This window comes from Falco biarmicus, chromosome 10 (assembly GCF_023638135.1).
Source record: "Falco biarmicus isolate bFalBia1 chromosome 10, bFalBia1.pri, whole genome shotgun sequence".
Classification (NCBI taxonomy): Eukaryota; Metazoa; Chordata; class Aves; order Falconiformes; family Falconidae; genus Falco; species Falco biarmicus.
In genome coordinates this window covers 24,310,884-24,327,361 of record NC_079297.1, presented here as the reverse complement: position 1 = coordinate 24,327,361, position 16,478 = coordinate 24,310,884, and the positions used below count along the sequence as shown (strand labels likewise).

The 16,478-nt window shown below is 36.9% G+C and overlaps 1 protein-coding gene across 9 annotated transcripts in view; it reads right to left on the bottom strand.

Annotated features, from left to right (window-relative positions):
• Window positions 1–629: 629 nt before the first annotated feature.
• Window positions 630–16,478, bottom strand: part of METTL15 (methyltransferase 15, mitochondrial 12S rRNA N4-cytidine) — a 94,989-nt gene continuing 79,140 nt past the window's right edge. For 7 of the 9 annotated variants that reach the window (XM_056353337.1, XM_056353336.1, XM_056353335.1 and 4 more), the window contains exons 4-6: window positions 11,152–11,343; window positions 8,890–9,068; window positions 630–1,189 (exon numbers count right to left, since the gene is read on the bottom strand). In XM_056353337.1, coding sequence (XP_056209312.1) covers window positions 744–1,189; window positions 8,890–9,068; window positions 11,152–11,343 — 817 coding nt within the window. In that variant the 3' untranslated portion in view covers window positions 630–743. The remainder of the gene's footprint in view (window positions 1,190–8,889; window positions 9,069–11,151; window positions 11,344–16,478) is intronic. The other 2 variants (XM_056353338.1, XM_056353332.1) reach the window with 2 other exon arrangements.

The window sequence follows — 16,478 nt, the reverse complement described above, 5'->3', positions numbered from 1 at the left end:
TAGGCTACCAGGAAGAAATTCAAACGATCAAGTACAAATCTGACTGCTTGTAGTGTTCAAGTGCAAACAGTGATCTCTTAAGTATCCTTTTTTTCCCCCAAGATACATTCATTATTTAGAACCCATAAACGTTAAATAACCAGGTGATCACTCAGCAGTAAATATTTACTTATTTTAATAAAGGGTAAGAGTCCATTTACAAATTCCTGGATAGAACACTACATACTGATGTCAGCCTATTTAAGAACCAGCTCTTGTCCCACAGGCATTCATGCAGCAAGACGACCAAGATACAGAGACTAATATATTAGGAATTCTTAGGTCAGTTTAAATTTCCTCTAGACTAAACCAGCCATCTGACTTTGGGGTGTGAAATGCACCCCCATAAATACGTGTCTCTGTCAATCAGCTACTGAATTTAGACTGATAATGTCAGGCTTTTGAATTTCACCTGAAGAAAATACTGAAAATACATCAAACCTGTAATTTTTATAAACCTTGGGTTTGGTACTCTTTTTTAAAAACACATTTCTTTTGTATAATTCGCGACACCCACTTATCTACATTTATTTTACCTTTTGATGCTCTACACTGCATCCTAATTAAAGAGAACAAAAGTAAGAAAGAGATGTTTTCTAACAGTCTTAATTTTATTTTTTTCAGTTTGATACTATCTGTCCAGTTAGCCTTCTGGAAAACAAAATTTAAGGAAATTATACAATTATATAATCACATATTTCATTTTAGAGTTTAATAGCAGCTCTTAGCTTGGCTGATCTTCCTCTTGGGTTTGTTTGAATATCCTTGGCCTGGGGTGTGAGAACTTTTTTCTGTATAAAAGTCCACCTGGAGCTGGATTTTCCATGCAGAAATTCCTGTGTTTCTTCTTTTTTGGAGCAGTTTTTCAGAGCCTGTCTTATCTTCTGCCTTGAGCAAAGATTCCACTTTTCTGTCATGTCTATTCCATAAAGAAAACGTTTGATAATACGATCTTCTAGTGAATGAAAGGAGAGAGTTACGAGGCGACCTCCAGGTTTTAGAAACTTCTCAGCCATCTTCAGCCCTATAAAGAGTTCATGGAGCTCATCATTTACAAATATTCGCAGGCCCTGAAAAGTTTTGGTAGCAACATGTGTAGGTCTTTGAAGCAAGTCTTTGCGTGCATACAGTGCTGATGCTGGAAAAGCACCTGTCAAATTTCAAAAGGTATATGTTAATATCTTATTATTTCTACATTGCTATCCTGACATTAATCCACTCATGCATGATGACTTTAAAGGAAACACACTTAGAACTCAACCCTGAGCGGTAAGCTTCCTTCGTTATATCTTTATTTTCTGCTTTGAATTCACATTTCTGAAAGTAAAACACATTAAACTGAGTTGGCTTGTGGTTGAGTGTTGGGTTTTTTTCCTAGAACCTTTCATAGATATTTCTTCCCCAAATGCTTCACAAAGTTAAAATAAAAAATGATGACTGAAACCAACATAGGGAAAAAATGAAGATGGGTTAGAAAAGTCTCACTTTACAGCTCAATGTAGTCAAAGTTAGTTGAGTATTTGTGATGGTTTGTTTTATGCTTGTAAGGCAAACAAAAAAAATTAATATATGTTGGACACAATTCTAACTGTTGCCTTCTAGAAACCTACGCATTCTTTCACCGGCAGAGATAAGATGAAGACAATGTCTACCTGGTGGTATGTACCCTTCAATGAATTACTTAAAGTGTCATCCATGTTTGGGGATAAAAATTGTTGACCACGGCACCTATGTTTCTTCAAATACTCAGAAAAATATCTTGAGAAATTTAGAAAATGCAACTGATAGTGTTGCTTTTTCATGTGCCTATTCAGCAGAATGTGTCAAGCTATGAGTTTGTTGGATAAAAAAAAATCACCAGATTGACTAATTTTTACCAGATACACAAAACTCTCTTTTCCTTTCTCCAAAATTCTGATATATACATCTCTGTAGAGACTGAAATGTTGACAGATACTTTAATATATCATTATTTAATGTATTTTAGGCTTGAATTTTCATTATCTGAGTACAAAGCAAGAAGCTAGAGAAGCCAGATTTGATGAATCAAAGGGACTAATGTGCAAGAGTCTTACAAGACCTGTGAAACCTGAGTAAACTTATCATCGATTATGTGAGTGAGTGCAGGAGTCTGATAAAGATAAACTGAATGAATAATGCTGGCGCATAACTGGAAAGAATTATTTTTCCAAACAAGAGGGCCCATTAGATATAAGGCAATACAGCTGCTGTGTATGTATTAAAATGCCTTAATTCCATGCCAGTGCTGAACTACAACATAATAAAGCAATGGTTTTGAAGTAAATGTAGTCCATAATCAAGTCATTGATATTCTACACAGTGGAGCAAAAGAAGGGAACATGGTACCTCTGAAACAAGTTGACTAAATTCACATTTACACAGGTGACTGCAAAAAAATTAATAGAGATATCATAATCCAATACATTGGAACAGAATAATTTATTAGTAAAATTCTGGAGAGTTTTAAAAGCGAGATTTTACTTATGTCAGAAAACATATGTGTTTGGCATCACAAACACACAAGTGATCATCAGTGTTCAGCGAAGGGAGAGGCCAATAATGGGATTTAAAAATTCAGTCATTATGAACAAAGTTATTATCATGTATGCAACATATGTCAGGTGCGCTTTTGCATACCCAGTTTTCCCAACTACTCTCCCTACCTCCTCTAACTGATGCTAACAGCTCCTGAATTAACTGAAGGCACCCCCTGTAGCTCTTTCCTATTCCTAGAGTCTGAATCCTTCGAGACAGAAAGTAGCAACAGGATCACATTCTCCTGCTACAACCTACTGCACAGGATTTTGTGACTTTATAAACTCTGTTTCACGAACCAGATTAAATAGATTTAACCTGCTGGAGCTAGGCTCCACCATCACCGAACAACTCTAAAAAACGTTACACTAGCTAGCTAATATAATTTCTGTGTTTGAGAACACCCCGTTCTATACTGTCTATAAATCATAAAAAGAATATATACCATCATTGTATGAGTCAACAAAGCTTGTTTTGATGAAAGAGCTGAACTTAAAGGAGAACTGGAAATCACAGAATGTAAGATGTCCCAAGAAACCAAATGACACCAAGCTTGCACTACCTGGCACAATATTTGTTTCCGTGTATCTTTACGTACCTAAAAATAGATTATTTGAAAACGGGATCCTTAAAACAGCCATTGACTGCCATTTGTGTCAGAAGAAAACTCTCTATTAATGTGTAACATAAAGGAATGCTGTGCTGAGCAAAATAGTTTTCTTGAAGTAGACAACTAAGAGCTACAAACAGTAGCAATATGCTCAGAACTCTCAAATAGTTATTAAATGAAAAGAGAGGGTTTAAAATCAGCATGTGATATATCCAGAACCACCATAGGACATGCATGTTTCCATAGCATGTACTAAGTGACTAAATACATACAGCTTTGTATTCCCCGTGAAACCTGTCTCATGATTCAGTCATAACAGCATTTTTCTTCAATGGAATTCGAAGCTGAAACATCAGTTTCCCTGGGCATCTTTCGAATTCATTACAGAAGCCACGGTCTCTTGAATAAGAAAATACCTGTTTTGTAAAAGATCTCACACAACAAAGCTCTCTCTTTTTCTAAGCCTACTTTTAAACCCATTGAAAACACACCCTGCATTTCCCCTCCTCCCCTTCCGCGTTTGCTCTATGAAAACAGTTGTAACTGGAGAGCAGAAACACTGTTCCCTTACAAAATATTTGCTATTAACAACCTCGTGGGTTAGAAAAGTGCTTTTTTGCTTCTACCTGTATTGTTCCTGCCCCTTGCTGGACAATTTGCAGCTGTGACTTGAAGAGCATCACTTTTATACTTCCCGGTTTGGGTTGTTCCTACCCAGAGCTGGTGTTCACCACTCAAAGCAGATCCAGAATTTTTAACTATCATATGCTAGCAGTTTAAGTATTTTCTAAAAATACTGCTGGTTTTCTGGGGATGATCCATTTCTGATACTCTGTGAGTATTTCAGCTTCCAAAAGGATCAGATAAAAATGAAGCCAACCTACAGGAGTACAGCATGTAATTTATGTACAAAACTGATGGTGCTTCTTGATTCGGAGCTACCCATAAAAAGAGAAGCCGAGAAAGAGATTCTTTATTTAAATGTCCACAGCCAATCTCACTGGCATTTTAGTAAAATACTGTAAGTTTTTATCTCCTATGACACCAAAATACCTTTTACTTATCTGAAAAAACAAGTGTGACATAAAGAACTGCTTCAAACGCGGTTTGGTAAAAATCTAAATAGACATGACATGCTGATATCTGGCTAGATTCTCAGTAGTCTGATCACGAACACTGCTATTTTGCAACTGCAATACTGAATAGATAAACAGAAGAAATGAGATACTTAGGCTACCAGCATGACTGGGACACTAACAGGTCTTTGGAGATTCTTCCATTTGTACTGCCATGGTTGCCGAGTGTAGTGTCTGCCCACAATAATATTCTATGACAATTAACTGTGACATTAATCTATTACTATGAATTAATTTATCCCACACTGAAGAAGAATAAATTAAACCCCAGATATATTCACTAAGTATAATATAGTCTTACGTGACTCAATTGAATACACACAAACAGCACTGCAGGTCATATATAATGGTACAGAACACCAATATTCAGGGAACCGGTAAATGCAGCCACTTTGCAGATGTATGCAATCTAACCCACACTCCAAACCATGCCCAAGTTCAGACTTACTGGTCTGTCTTCAGAAACTGGGATTAATTAGTAAATGTAATCTGTGGTAGTGACTGATGGCTGTCACACTGGCCTTCATCTTTTTAGTAAGGTGAGTAGATTTTCATCTATGTTCCAGGGTGAAAAATTTTCCTAGCCCATTCTTAGTTCTCTGGTACAGTTAAAACCCTATTTGTGCTTTCTGCTAAGGCACCAAATCTCTCACCCAGCCCCCTCCGACTACCATGACACTGAAAGAAAATATTTCCTGGTGACAGGCTCTACAATGTACAAAAATATAAAAAAATCTGTATGGGAAGTTTGAAAAATTAATTTCATTCATAAAAATAACATGCTTCTGGCTAGATGACTGGTTTGAAATCCCAGTGAGAGAAATTATAATTTTTAGTTTTGGGATGCCCTGATGCTACTCACACTTTTAAAACTCTAATAGATTCACATGTTGAAATGTATTGAAATTTTAAAGCTTGTGAATGAAATTAGCAACGTGCTGTGCCTGTCAATATGAACTATTAAAGTCCCCAGAGTGTATGAGAGTGGGAGAGTTTAAAAATTAATTCAGATCGTGCACCTGTTTGCAGGAATCCGTCTGTTGAATTAGCATTGCATTTAATAAGTTTCTGTGACGCAACTAATGTCCTTTTGTCTAAGCTCCCTCAGTACAGTGTTAATTCTCACCCATCTGAAATTCAGGCAATATTACAAATTCCAAACTGATAATTAAAGTCTATAAATGTAACCCGATCTGAATGAGACTGGCTTTACCCGTAAAAGTTCTTTTTAAACTTTTCAGATTTCTTTAATATCTCATCTTCAATTCCTTTCAAGTTAAGTCCAAATGATTACATGATCTCAAAATGATCTGTTAATAGATTACATACCTAAATACAATTGAGAAAAATTAAATTTTGAACAAACACTAATAGATAACAAGGTATATTACCCATTGAAAAGAAATAAAAATAAATCATCAGTTATAACGAAAAAGCATATTGAATTTACATTCTAAAAAAAATCACTATTTTTAACCAGTTTTCCTGCACACGGAGTTAAACCTACCACTTCCAAACAACTCAATGAGTTACAGCAAAAGCCATCAGGAAGTGCTTCTTAACCAACTTCCATACATCTATTCATAGACCTTCAGCTGAGAACTACTGATGTTTTGTATTTCCAGAGTGCACATCACTGCAGATAGCTTTTTGAAAATTATAAACAGTGAGCGGAGTTCGATTGTGCTGCTAGGAGAGATGATGTTCGCAGGACTGAACAGAAAACTCCTTTTTGTCCCTTTTCCCATGTAAACTGCAGACTCCGTAGCTCACAGAGATCTTATTTAAATGGATGAGAAGCCTTTGGATAACATTTAGAAAAAAAAAAAAAAAGCTGTAGTTTTTTTAGGTTTTTTTGTAGGACCTTATTCATTGGCACAGTACGTGGAGAGAGGACTTTCAGGCTCTATGTCAAGAAATTAAAGGAATTATTTTCTTGAATTGGAGCAAAGGAGAGCAAGAAATCACTTGGGTACTTGAGTTAGTCCCAAGCTGGTTTTGGCAATCTTGACATACAAATCTATTTATATATTTCTTCCAGCTATACTTTAAAATTATTACTCTTGCTAACAGAAACTTTAGAAACATCTGATTGTTCTGTAACTGTTGTGGAGCTGTTTAATTGTTTGTTTTTTAATTACATCCTTCACTTTTGTCTCCCAGTCAATTAACAACAGTAATACACGTTCTAACCGTTTGGGGGTGGTAGGAAAGACCAGAAGTCTAGCATTCTATAAAGAGAAATGAAATTCTCAAATTTCAGGCCAGTGCAAATCTAGATTCACTGGGATTCTGGTTATCAGCTGGACTGTGACACAAAACTTTGGATTTCTAGAAAATCTGAAGCCAGTCGTCTATAACATGTGAAAGAAACATGGACTATACATGAAGTCTCAGATACTGACACCAGCAGAGAAAGAGATGTAAATGCCCAGCCTCACTGGCTAGATTTTTTGCTTGTATTCTGGCTCCTATACTAGGCAAAAAAAATAAATAAATAATCCTGTTCTGGAGAGATAATCATGCTTGTATAGAGTCTGCAAAATCTAAAATGCAAGATTTTATTAATCTAATTAATACTCTATTTTTTTAAAGGACTTGACATGTAACTAATAGGTCATAGATCATCCTCTGGTAAAGTCCTGAATTAATCAGGTGTTTTTTTTCTGCTGTGCATCAAGAGGATCCTGTAGCTGTGGTCTCTACCACTTTCACCCTTGCTTACCTCAATAACTTCACTAACATCATTTTGCATAAGAACATATAGATGACAGATGACAAATTAAATGAAATACATTACAGCTACCAGAAATTTTCTTCAGGTATCACCAGTTCAAAAACTAGAGGGATCCACCATTGTGCTCCTTTACTGGAGGAATCAAATGAAAATTGAAAGAAGTTCTACCCAAACAGGGATCGGTGTAACAGTCCTAAAAATGGTTTTAACTACTTGCATACTTCAAAAAAGCACACAAAAAATACATGTTTATGGTCTTGACAGATGTGTGCTGGATTCATTCTTTGGCATATATACTGTCTGATGCATACCTGACACATGTATCAAGGTGCTCTTCAAATATAGCAGAGAGTTTAAAGTGAGAACAAAAAATCTTTCTCACTGTCACAGAAAGTGACCATTAAGTGACGACTCACATGCAACACATTAAACATGAAGGGATCTTCAATCGCTGCCTTTTATGCACTAGTATTTTTATTTCCTTTGTTCAAGCCAGCGCACAAAATTATTTCAGAAGTTACAAGTTGCTTGTTGATAGCCTGCAGCCCGTTACAGCTTCAGCACAGCAACATGGTGACCTCAGTCCCTAGAACGGTACATCAACAGTTCTCCAAAAGCATGAGATACATGTGACAAAAACCTAAATTATTAGTTCGTGATGTTGAATGACTGTATTAAAAATGTAACTCTTCAAGTTTTATGAAAAACTCGGTGTTTTATCTCTTTGAATTTTCTAGGATTGATTGTTCCTCACATTCCTTATATTTACAGCAGGGGCTTAGGACAGCACACAGGGTCTTCAGGTCCTTCCCTCATATCAGCTGGCCTTTGGGCCTTGGTTCACTGGGCATTTTGCTCAAGAATCCTGACTTATACAAATCCAAACCTTGTAATTTCTTTGTCAGTCATTAAAATTAAGTCACTTAAGCTTCCAATTTAAGTAATATGAATTTTTAAGAACAAATTTTTTAAAAAGTCTTCAGGGTACCGATACAATGTGTAACACTATTCTTAAGCAAATGTTAAATTGGCATCACCGTTTTAACAGTCTATATTCTAAGCAGTCAGCAGTTTAGACTTATGATAAGAGCCAGTAATTTTAATTTCTTGATTAAAAAAAACAAAATACCCCAACGTTACATATTATAATGTTAACAAACAGGATTTGTGTCCTACATTTTTCCTTGAAAATTTTCACTTGAGAACACAAACATGAAGGTTCTTGATGTGAGCACAGTTCCTGCCTAACTGCATTTTGTTCAAGTTGTTTACAGTGAAGAGCAAGTAAGATGAAGTGCTTCAATAGTCGCTTCAGGCTGATCTAGTTGGCATTCACAAGGTGACGCAAGCTGTGTAGTGCTTAACTTTTTGCTTCCTGGTTCTTTAAGTAGACAGAAATGATCTGTTGTCATCTGTAATTGCAAACTGCCATGGTACTTCCCCTCCAAATATTATAATGTAGAAATTTTAAATCAAGAGGGATATGTGACGTATCTGATATTTGAAGGCTTATCTATAGCTGGGATAAAGAATTCCCTAGGTTGCTGTCATTCTGTGTTTCAACTTGGTTGGCAAAACGACAAATCACTTCATGTAAAATCCATTATTAAACTAATTATTAAACTACAATAGAAAAAGTGGGAGATTAAATAAAAAGGAAAAAAAAAAATCAAAAAAAGGGAGCACACTGACACCAGAGCAGAATAGGCAGGATTAGATCCTGCATGATTTCAAGTACAAATAGATCCCTCTGGGACTGTGGGGATTAATATTTTTTCTCCTCAGCCACTGTGAAGAATTAATGAGAGTACCTGCAACAATGCTTGCAAGCTGCTGAGTTCTGGTGATGGGGTATATGCTGCGTGCCTGAACGATGGCTGAAGCGATTTTCTTGGCGTGCCTCTCCTCCCCGTATGTTCTCAGGATGGACGCAAGCGCCTGTTGATCTAAAGCATTCACAACATCAGCAGCAGTGGGCATGTCAGGGTACCTACGCACAAGAAGAGCCAATTAGTTCACTGACGTCAGTTTTCATTGACAAGAGGTGAAGCTTCATAGCATTGAGACATAAAGTCAAACACACACTGCATATAAGTGCCTTTGAGGTTTTCAACTAAGAGACAGCAACCCCATGAAAACAGATACAGCTTGCACCTTTTAAATACTTTTTCTTTGCTACTTTAAATGGAGTTTGTGCTTAACATCAACTAGAACAGCTGAAACGTAAGAAACTGAAACAGGTATTATCACAAACTATGCTTTTTCGTTTTTATTATCCAAACTATGAGTTGACAAAAATAAATACATCTCAATATCATGGTAAAATGGAAATGCTGTGTGATTTCTTATTTAGCCCACTTTAGAATAAAACTTTCCCCTTATATGGGTTCATTTTAGTCACCTTGCATTATATGTTTTTTTCTAGCCAGAACTAATTTCAAAAATCTCTCCTTTCACTGGTGTGAAAACAATTTACCTTTCACTAATAGGCATAAGAATTTACATCCAAATACTGTTTGGAGAGAATACAAATGACCTAATATTACAAATGAAAGGAATTATTACAGGATGAACAGCATAAGCCATGCAATTATTTTTTAAAAATCTCTGTCACTTTGCTACTGAAATAAATCAAGGCATCGTATAAACATCATATATGGGTTTACTTATCTGAGAAAACATGCAACCTACATAATAAATTCTCTTCTACGCAGACGTGATCATGCAGAATATTTTTCAGGCACTTATTACTCTCCTGCAGTATCTTACAAAAGATAACAAAACTTAAAAATCAGAGGCAAGTAGTATCATAGCAACAACCATAGCGTAAGGCTTTTGTAATGCCACAGGTATCCTTTGTTCTTATGCTCCTGGTCCATGTATGCATCCTCACGATGCAAATATAAGCCGGGAGTTCAGATTCGTGAAATCTGAATCCCAGGAGGATCATGTGAGCTTTTTACACAAACTGGAAAAGTGAGTATCATGAAATTTGTTGTGTTAAGGCTTAATATTAATGTGTTAAGATAACTCCTTAGAAACTGAGGCTTCGCATTGGGTCCGTGTGAGCAATGAAAGATCAAATAACATTTCTTAAGGCTACAGGTTCATTGGAACACAAAGCAAAAACTATCATTCTCCCAGTAACGCATTATGTCATTACACCATCAATTATACAACAGAGATCTTTGGGTCTTCATGTAAAAAGCAAAATGCCACAGAAATATATTAGGTTGTATGAAGATGAAAACTGCTACGTAAGTAGAAATTATCCTTCCACCATTGATATTCATGCCCTTGAATATACTAAAATCCAATGCTAATAATGTAAATAGAGGTGATTTATTTAGTAATTGTTAATTTGACAATTAAGTAAGCCTACCTTCTACACAATGTGAAAGCGAGCTTATAATACAGTTAAGGAAAGCTTACAATAAATCTACGGGTATGCAAGACATTATAATAGTGTGCTAAAAGCAATGTTGCTATCTGATTTCCACTGGCAGATATTAAGGATGGGATTTAGTTTGTTTATTTTATATTGCATTCCTTTCAGAGAGGAGTAACTGGGTCAGATGGCCATTGCAGAAAAGAGGGAGGTTGCTCCTTTCCTGAGGGAGCAACTGAACGTGTTCAAGTGAAGGTTCCACAAATAGTAAATGTCGCAGAAAAGGAAAGGGACTGCAGTAAGGGGGTTGTAAGCCTGCAAATGAAGCACAGTCTGGGAAACCACAGAAATAACAGGGAGAAGACAGGCCTCAAAGCGAGATGCCCCTGTGACTGTATACACAGACTCCAAAAATGTAAAATTTTAATGGTATAGTTAATAAAAATGTTACCGGTTTTATTACTTACCACTGGAACTTTCCTCTTATTTCAAAGAAGAAAAAGAGGATAACCAGGGTTCCAAGTATCAAGATCAAAAAAAGCTTTGCGGCAAAAGACAGTCTGCTTATGCAAAATTAGATATGGGTTGATAATGAGAGTTCTTCAGTTTAAGGGAACATAAAATGCACAGGGGTTGCTGAGCACACTTTTTGAGTGTCAAGGAGAAATATTTTATTGACGGGTACCTGTCACTATCCATCCTCATGTCCAAAGGTCCATCCTTCTGCAGAGAAAAACCTCTTTCGGGTGTATCAAACTGCATAGAAGAACAACCAGCATCCAAGAGAACTCCATCCAGAGTCCCTGGCTCAACTCCAGAGGAGATTAACAGAGCTTCTGCCTGGCTAAACTGTCCTAGAAGAGGTTGAATCTGTTTCCTGTAAGAAAATAATAAATAGACTCAACTTTAATTATAACAGCGCAGTGACCTCCCCTACGTATAGCAGGAATTAGCCGCACACACTTGTCTCAGAAGCAATAGAGTTACTCCCAAAGTAACAGTTGAAGTACTTGTCATATGTCAAAACTGGTCAAACCCACCCATCAGCGGCTACTTAAGCTTCTTTAACTCTTTACTCCCTTCCTGCTTCATCTCAAAGAAATGGAAACGAGACTAAAATTTCATTTCTCCAGCATGCAGGAACTCAAAGGGACACCGTTCCCGTTCAGCAGCAATGCCCTGACCACTCAGGCACCTGCTGTGCTAAGCATGGTTCCTAGTCAAGCGAGGCCAAAGTGCAGAAAAGCACAAACGGTTCTTGGATGTAGAGGAGAAGCAGACAAGGAAGAACCGGACTGCACAGCCTTCTGGTTAAAAAACTTCTGGGCTCCTGTCATGAGACAAACACCTTTCTTTTTAGTGGTATTCACCATTACAAAAGTAATTGGGTAACTGAGGCACACTGGATCATAAGCAGATAAAATACCTCGGTGTAGTTTCGATTCAGGCACCTGACCACTGGGGAGGAGTTTTGCATGCGTTTTTGTGCTTAGCGTTCTTCTTTCTTAGATTTAAGATGGTTCTTGCTATGTAGCAGGAAGGGAAAGAGGCGCGGCAAGGGAGAAGATGACACATCTCCGAGGTGCCCAGTGCTTTCTTGGGTGTCTAAACCTGGATGTTTCATTCGTGCTTAGATATATAAGGTGACTTACAATCACATAATTCACCTATCTTTCAAAATCTCCATGAATTTCACATATTTAAAAAGATTAACCGACATGCTGCTGCATTTTTAAGCAGTGCCTGCCAAACACAACATATTTCTGCCCCTAACAAGAAGTTACTGCCTCCACCTTCGAGTTTTGATTACAGTTTGGACAACTGCTCTTCAGCCACAGTGATCAGCATTCAAATTATTACAAGGTCCACCAGCTTAACATATATAATTCTAAGTTACATGAGCAGCCCTGAATGGATGGGGAGCGATTCCTTTAACTGTTTCAGCTACAAAAGGATGACAGCCGCCCATATATCTTTTGACACATCAGCGTTACGGTCATTTCGAAAAGAATTTTTTTTTCAAAATACCAGCTTCTGTCTAATCCACCTTTCAAGCCAGCTTAACGTCAAGGCAACTGGCGCTGACACAACTCAGTCCACTCCAGTGGCTACCATTGTAAAACAGCGTACAAACAGGGGATGGGAAACCTTTTGGCACCCATCCAACAGGAGTGAGAAAATGCTACAAAGCTTAACAAAAACACCCAAACCAACCCACCATAGGGAAAAAAGAGAGAGAGAGAGAGGGGAAAAAAATAATACAAGCTCTGTTAAAAGGAGGAGGTGATGAACACAATCATATGGAAGAACACTTAGCTGCACAATGGTATCCTCATTACAGCAGGATGAATCAACGTATTTAACATGGCACAAAATCCAGGAAATACCTTCAATGCACAGATTTCACGAGGGATATCACGATCACACATATGCATTTTTTAATTGATTGCTGTCCAGCTTATAATTAAATACAACTATCCAGCTTAATAACAACTGACAGTTCCTGAAAAGCACAATGATCCACTTAAGAGATTTAAACCAATTTAAGCTGTATAGTTATAGTTTTGAGATTGTATTTCCCCTCAATATAATGAGAGGAATTTTCTTGAAAATCTGCACTACTTTGCCCAACTGGGCAGTGTTTCTAACTTTACAACTTGTGCGAATGAAAGAACTTTAAATTTCCATATGTGGGAGATGAAAATAAATGAGATCTGGACAAAATTATAAATTGCCACTGTCAAGTTCCCCCAACAGACAGTAATCCATGTCAGCAGCTATGAACTATGAATGGCTGTACAGTGCTACCAACCAATCTGAAAAATTATTCTGAAATTTACAACTTGCTAGAAATTTTATTACATTTGGGAAGTGCCCTTTGATTTGTGGTCTGCCACCTCTTTGCAACTAGGAAAAGGTAATTAAAACAGAAGTATATTTGAGGTTGAAATGTACTCTTTGGTAGAGAGATACTTCAGCTGGAAAATGTTTTGGAGTTTGCAAATAAAAAAAACTGAAAAGGAATTAGATAAGACATTTTCATGTCAGCCTTTCAGCTGTGTGAAATAACAGCTTCCGAATATAACATCTTTGTTATATGCTGCATTTTGTGTATCAATAGTGGATATAGCTTGTCTCTGTGAATATAAATCTTTACCAAGAACAGGTGCTTTTCACGAGATTGCAATGACTACATTAAAATGTTCATGCCAGTTCCCTGAATTTCTTTGTGGACTAGAAGAAACAATTTTAAGCATATTGGGTACCTCATACATTTCAATTAATCAAGCCAAGTATACAGCTATAAAAGATTTATTACCTTATGAAAGGAAATACAAGTATCAACTTTTTTTTTTTTATAGGTTAGTAACAATGATGATAGCGACAACAAGGACTAATCTATTAGATTATGAGCATGACACGTTTATTTAAAGAAAAATATTTTACCAAGAATTCATCTGAATTATTAGAACATAATAAAACTCTTCCCTTGTCTACTATTCTTTACGCCTATATTCAAATAAGAACTGTCTGTTACACACATAGTCTTCTCTAAAAATGCTTTATTTAGCCTCCATTCCTTTTACCTTTGGATTTTTGTTTACATCACTTGTAAATCCTGTTTCCAGAATAACCTGAAATAAGTAATAAAAAACTATGTATCCTATCCTAAAAATGTTTATTCCCTACAGTCACATGCCTTCTGCTCTCCCCAGGTTTGTAGAAATTCTTCTTGCTTTCTGTTTCAGTGTTCCACTGTTTTCCTTGGGCATTAGAGGAATTATGTTCCATGACCATACTCTCACCTAGTGTGAAACTCTATTACCCTTTCTTTCTTAATATATTGCACAAACAGTGCTCAGAGGAAAAAGCAGGAAAGGTAAACCAGGGAACGCCCCTAAACACCTAATAAACCAGCACATATCACAACATTGCAGACCAAGGGGTTTGGCGTTTTAAGTGCGTCCTGGGGATAGCATTAAAAGCTGTTAAGACACTACAAAGGGTCACTGAGAGAGCTTTTTAATCATATTACGTGATCTTTGAAGGTTACAAGCTAACTGAATCCAATTGTCCTGCTTAAAAGAAAAAATAAACTTCATACTTGAACAGCACTTTAAATACTCAGAATATTTTAGAAACAAAACAGCTGTGAAGAGCTTTTAGCCCCTCTCTTACAAATGTAGAAGTAAAATTTGCAGGGTTTCATACAGAATGACTTGAAGATACCTATATAGAAATCTAAGCCAATTTCAGAGATTATGGTCTGAGAACATAAAAAAGCAAACAGTACTTGTCATATGTTTAGCTCTTATTTGGCTGGGGCGCGCGCGCGCGCGCGTGTGTGTGTGTGTGTTGATAGAGTGGTAATTTTTGATACATTCCCAACTGCTACAACTTAAGCAACCTCTAACCTCAAAGTATTCAACATGCTCATGGCCTCTTTATCAATTTTGACATTTTCCAGGAAAAAAAAGTATTCAAGCTTTTAAAAGAACACTGGGAACATTGACAAACTATCTGTTTTTAAAAATAATAAAAAGTTATTTCAGCTGCTATGTATGTTGTAGGGGCCTTAATAGATTCTATCACACAACAGCCTCAAGAGCTCACAGAAATCTTGTACTGTTTGCTACAGTTGAAAAATAACACAGAACCTTGGATTTGGGACCCTCTGTTAGGTCATAAGACAGTGTTTTATTGTATTATACTGTGACACATAGCATAATAATTCTGACAGACAGCACTGGATCCACATTTCTCAGTTATATGAAAGAGCAGAATGAGAAAGAGTTCAAAGCGTCCTAATGTATTTCAGGCTCTTCTTTCAGTTAACCTCTGGCATTCTACAATCCTTTACAAAAATATTTCCTTTTCATTTTACTCATCTGAGAGGGGTGAGCATAAGAAAAACAAGTAAAGCATGAATATAGCTCCTACAAAATAAACAAGAGAAAAATCTTTTCCCTTATTTAGTTTCTCTCCGTTGTCACAGAGGTTGCTGTGACATCAATCATCCAAGTAATTTCACAGAAAAGTACAATTACGCTTTCATGGTGCTCCAGCATTTTTTATGTGTATGTAACAATACTTGCTCTTGACCTTTCACCGTTGCTCCCCTTACAAATTCGATGTATGAATACACAGAAAGCTGGGAAGCAATGATCCCTTATCAACAGTGAAAACTGCCTTCTACTCAACCAGAATAAATGGTTTCTTTGAGAAAACCAAGGGAAAACAAGCTTTTCAGCTAACTCTTGCCAATGCACATCAAACGAGGAGACCAATCTGGTGCTTTGGTTCAGTTGCCTCCACTGAGACTGCCAACAGGGGTGCCAATTAGCACTGGCTGTAATGAGGGAATGGGTACAGACCTGGTTTGATGTCATTGACTCACTTCACCTGGGTCACTCAGGAGCTCTCAGACAGCTGCGACTTTCCTTCACGGCTGCACTGTGCGAGGCACATCTAGAAGCAAACCACGAAGTACTCCAGTTGTAAAACCCTGGGACTTCCAGCATCCTACCTGGAAACTGCTGTGAGAGTTACTCTGCCTCAGTGCAACACCCCCCATTAAAAAAACCAATCTGAATATTCTATAAAAAAGCCTTTGGCAAGTGGGAAGTTGACAAGGTTTTCATGTTTGCAAAAAATTGTAACATCTATCAACTTATCAATGAACCTTGTCATTACGTTCATAGCTTTATAAAAAATTTAATTACAGTTCTGGAAGAAGCCCCTGTATCTGTCTGAGAACTAACAGTTCAGTTTAGGCTGGGTTTTCTGCTACAAAATTACAAACATGAGTCTCAGCTGCTGATTAACAAAAGATCTCAAACCAGGAAGACATAAAAAGCAATTTCCACAGAACAAAGAAAGTTCATATTTTTGAATTTGAGGGCTATAACAATAATTTTATTCCATGTGTTAGGACCACAGAAATGTTTTATGAACTGGTGAATATTTACATATTATGTACTCCCACTTAAAAAAGGTATGCATACATTCTAA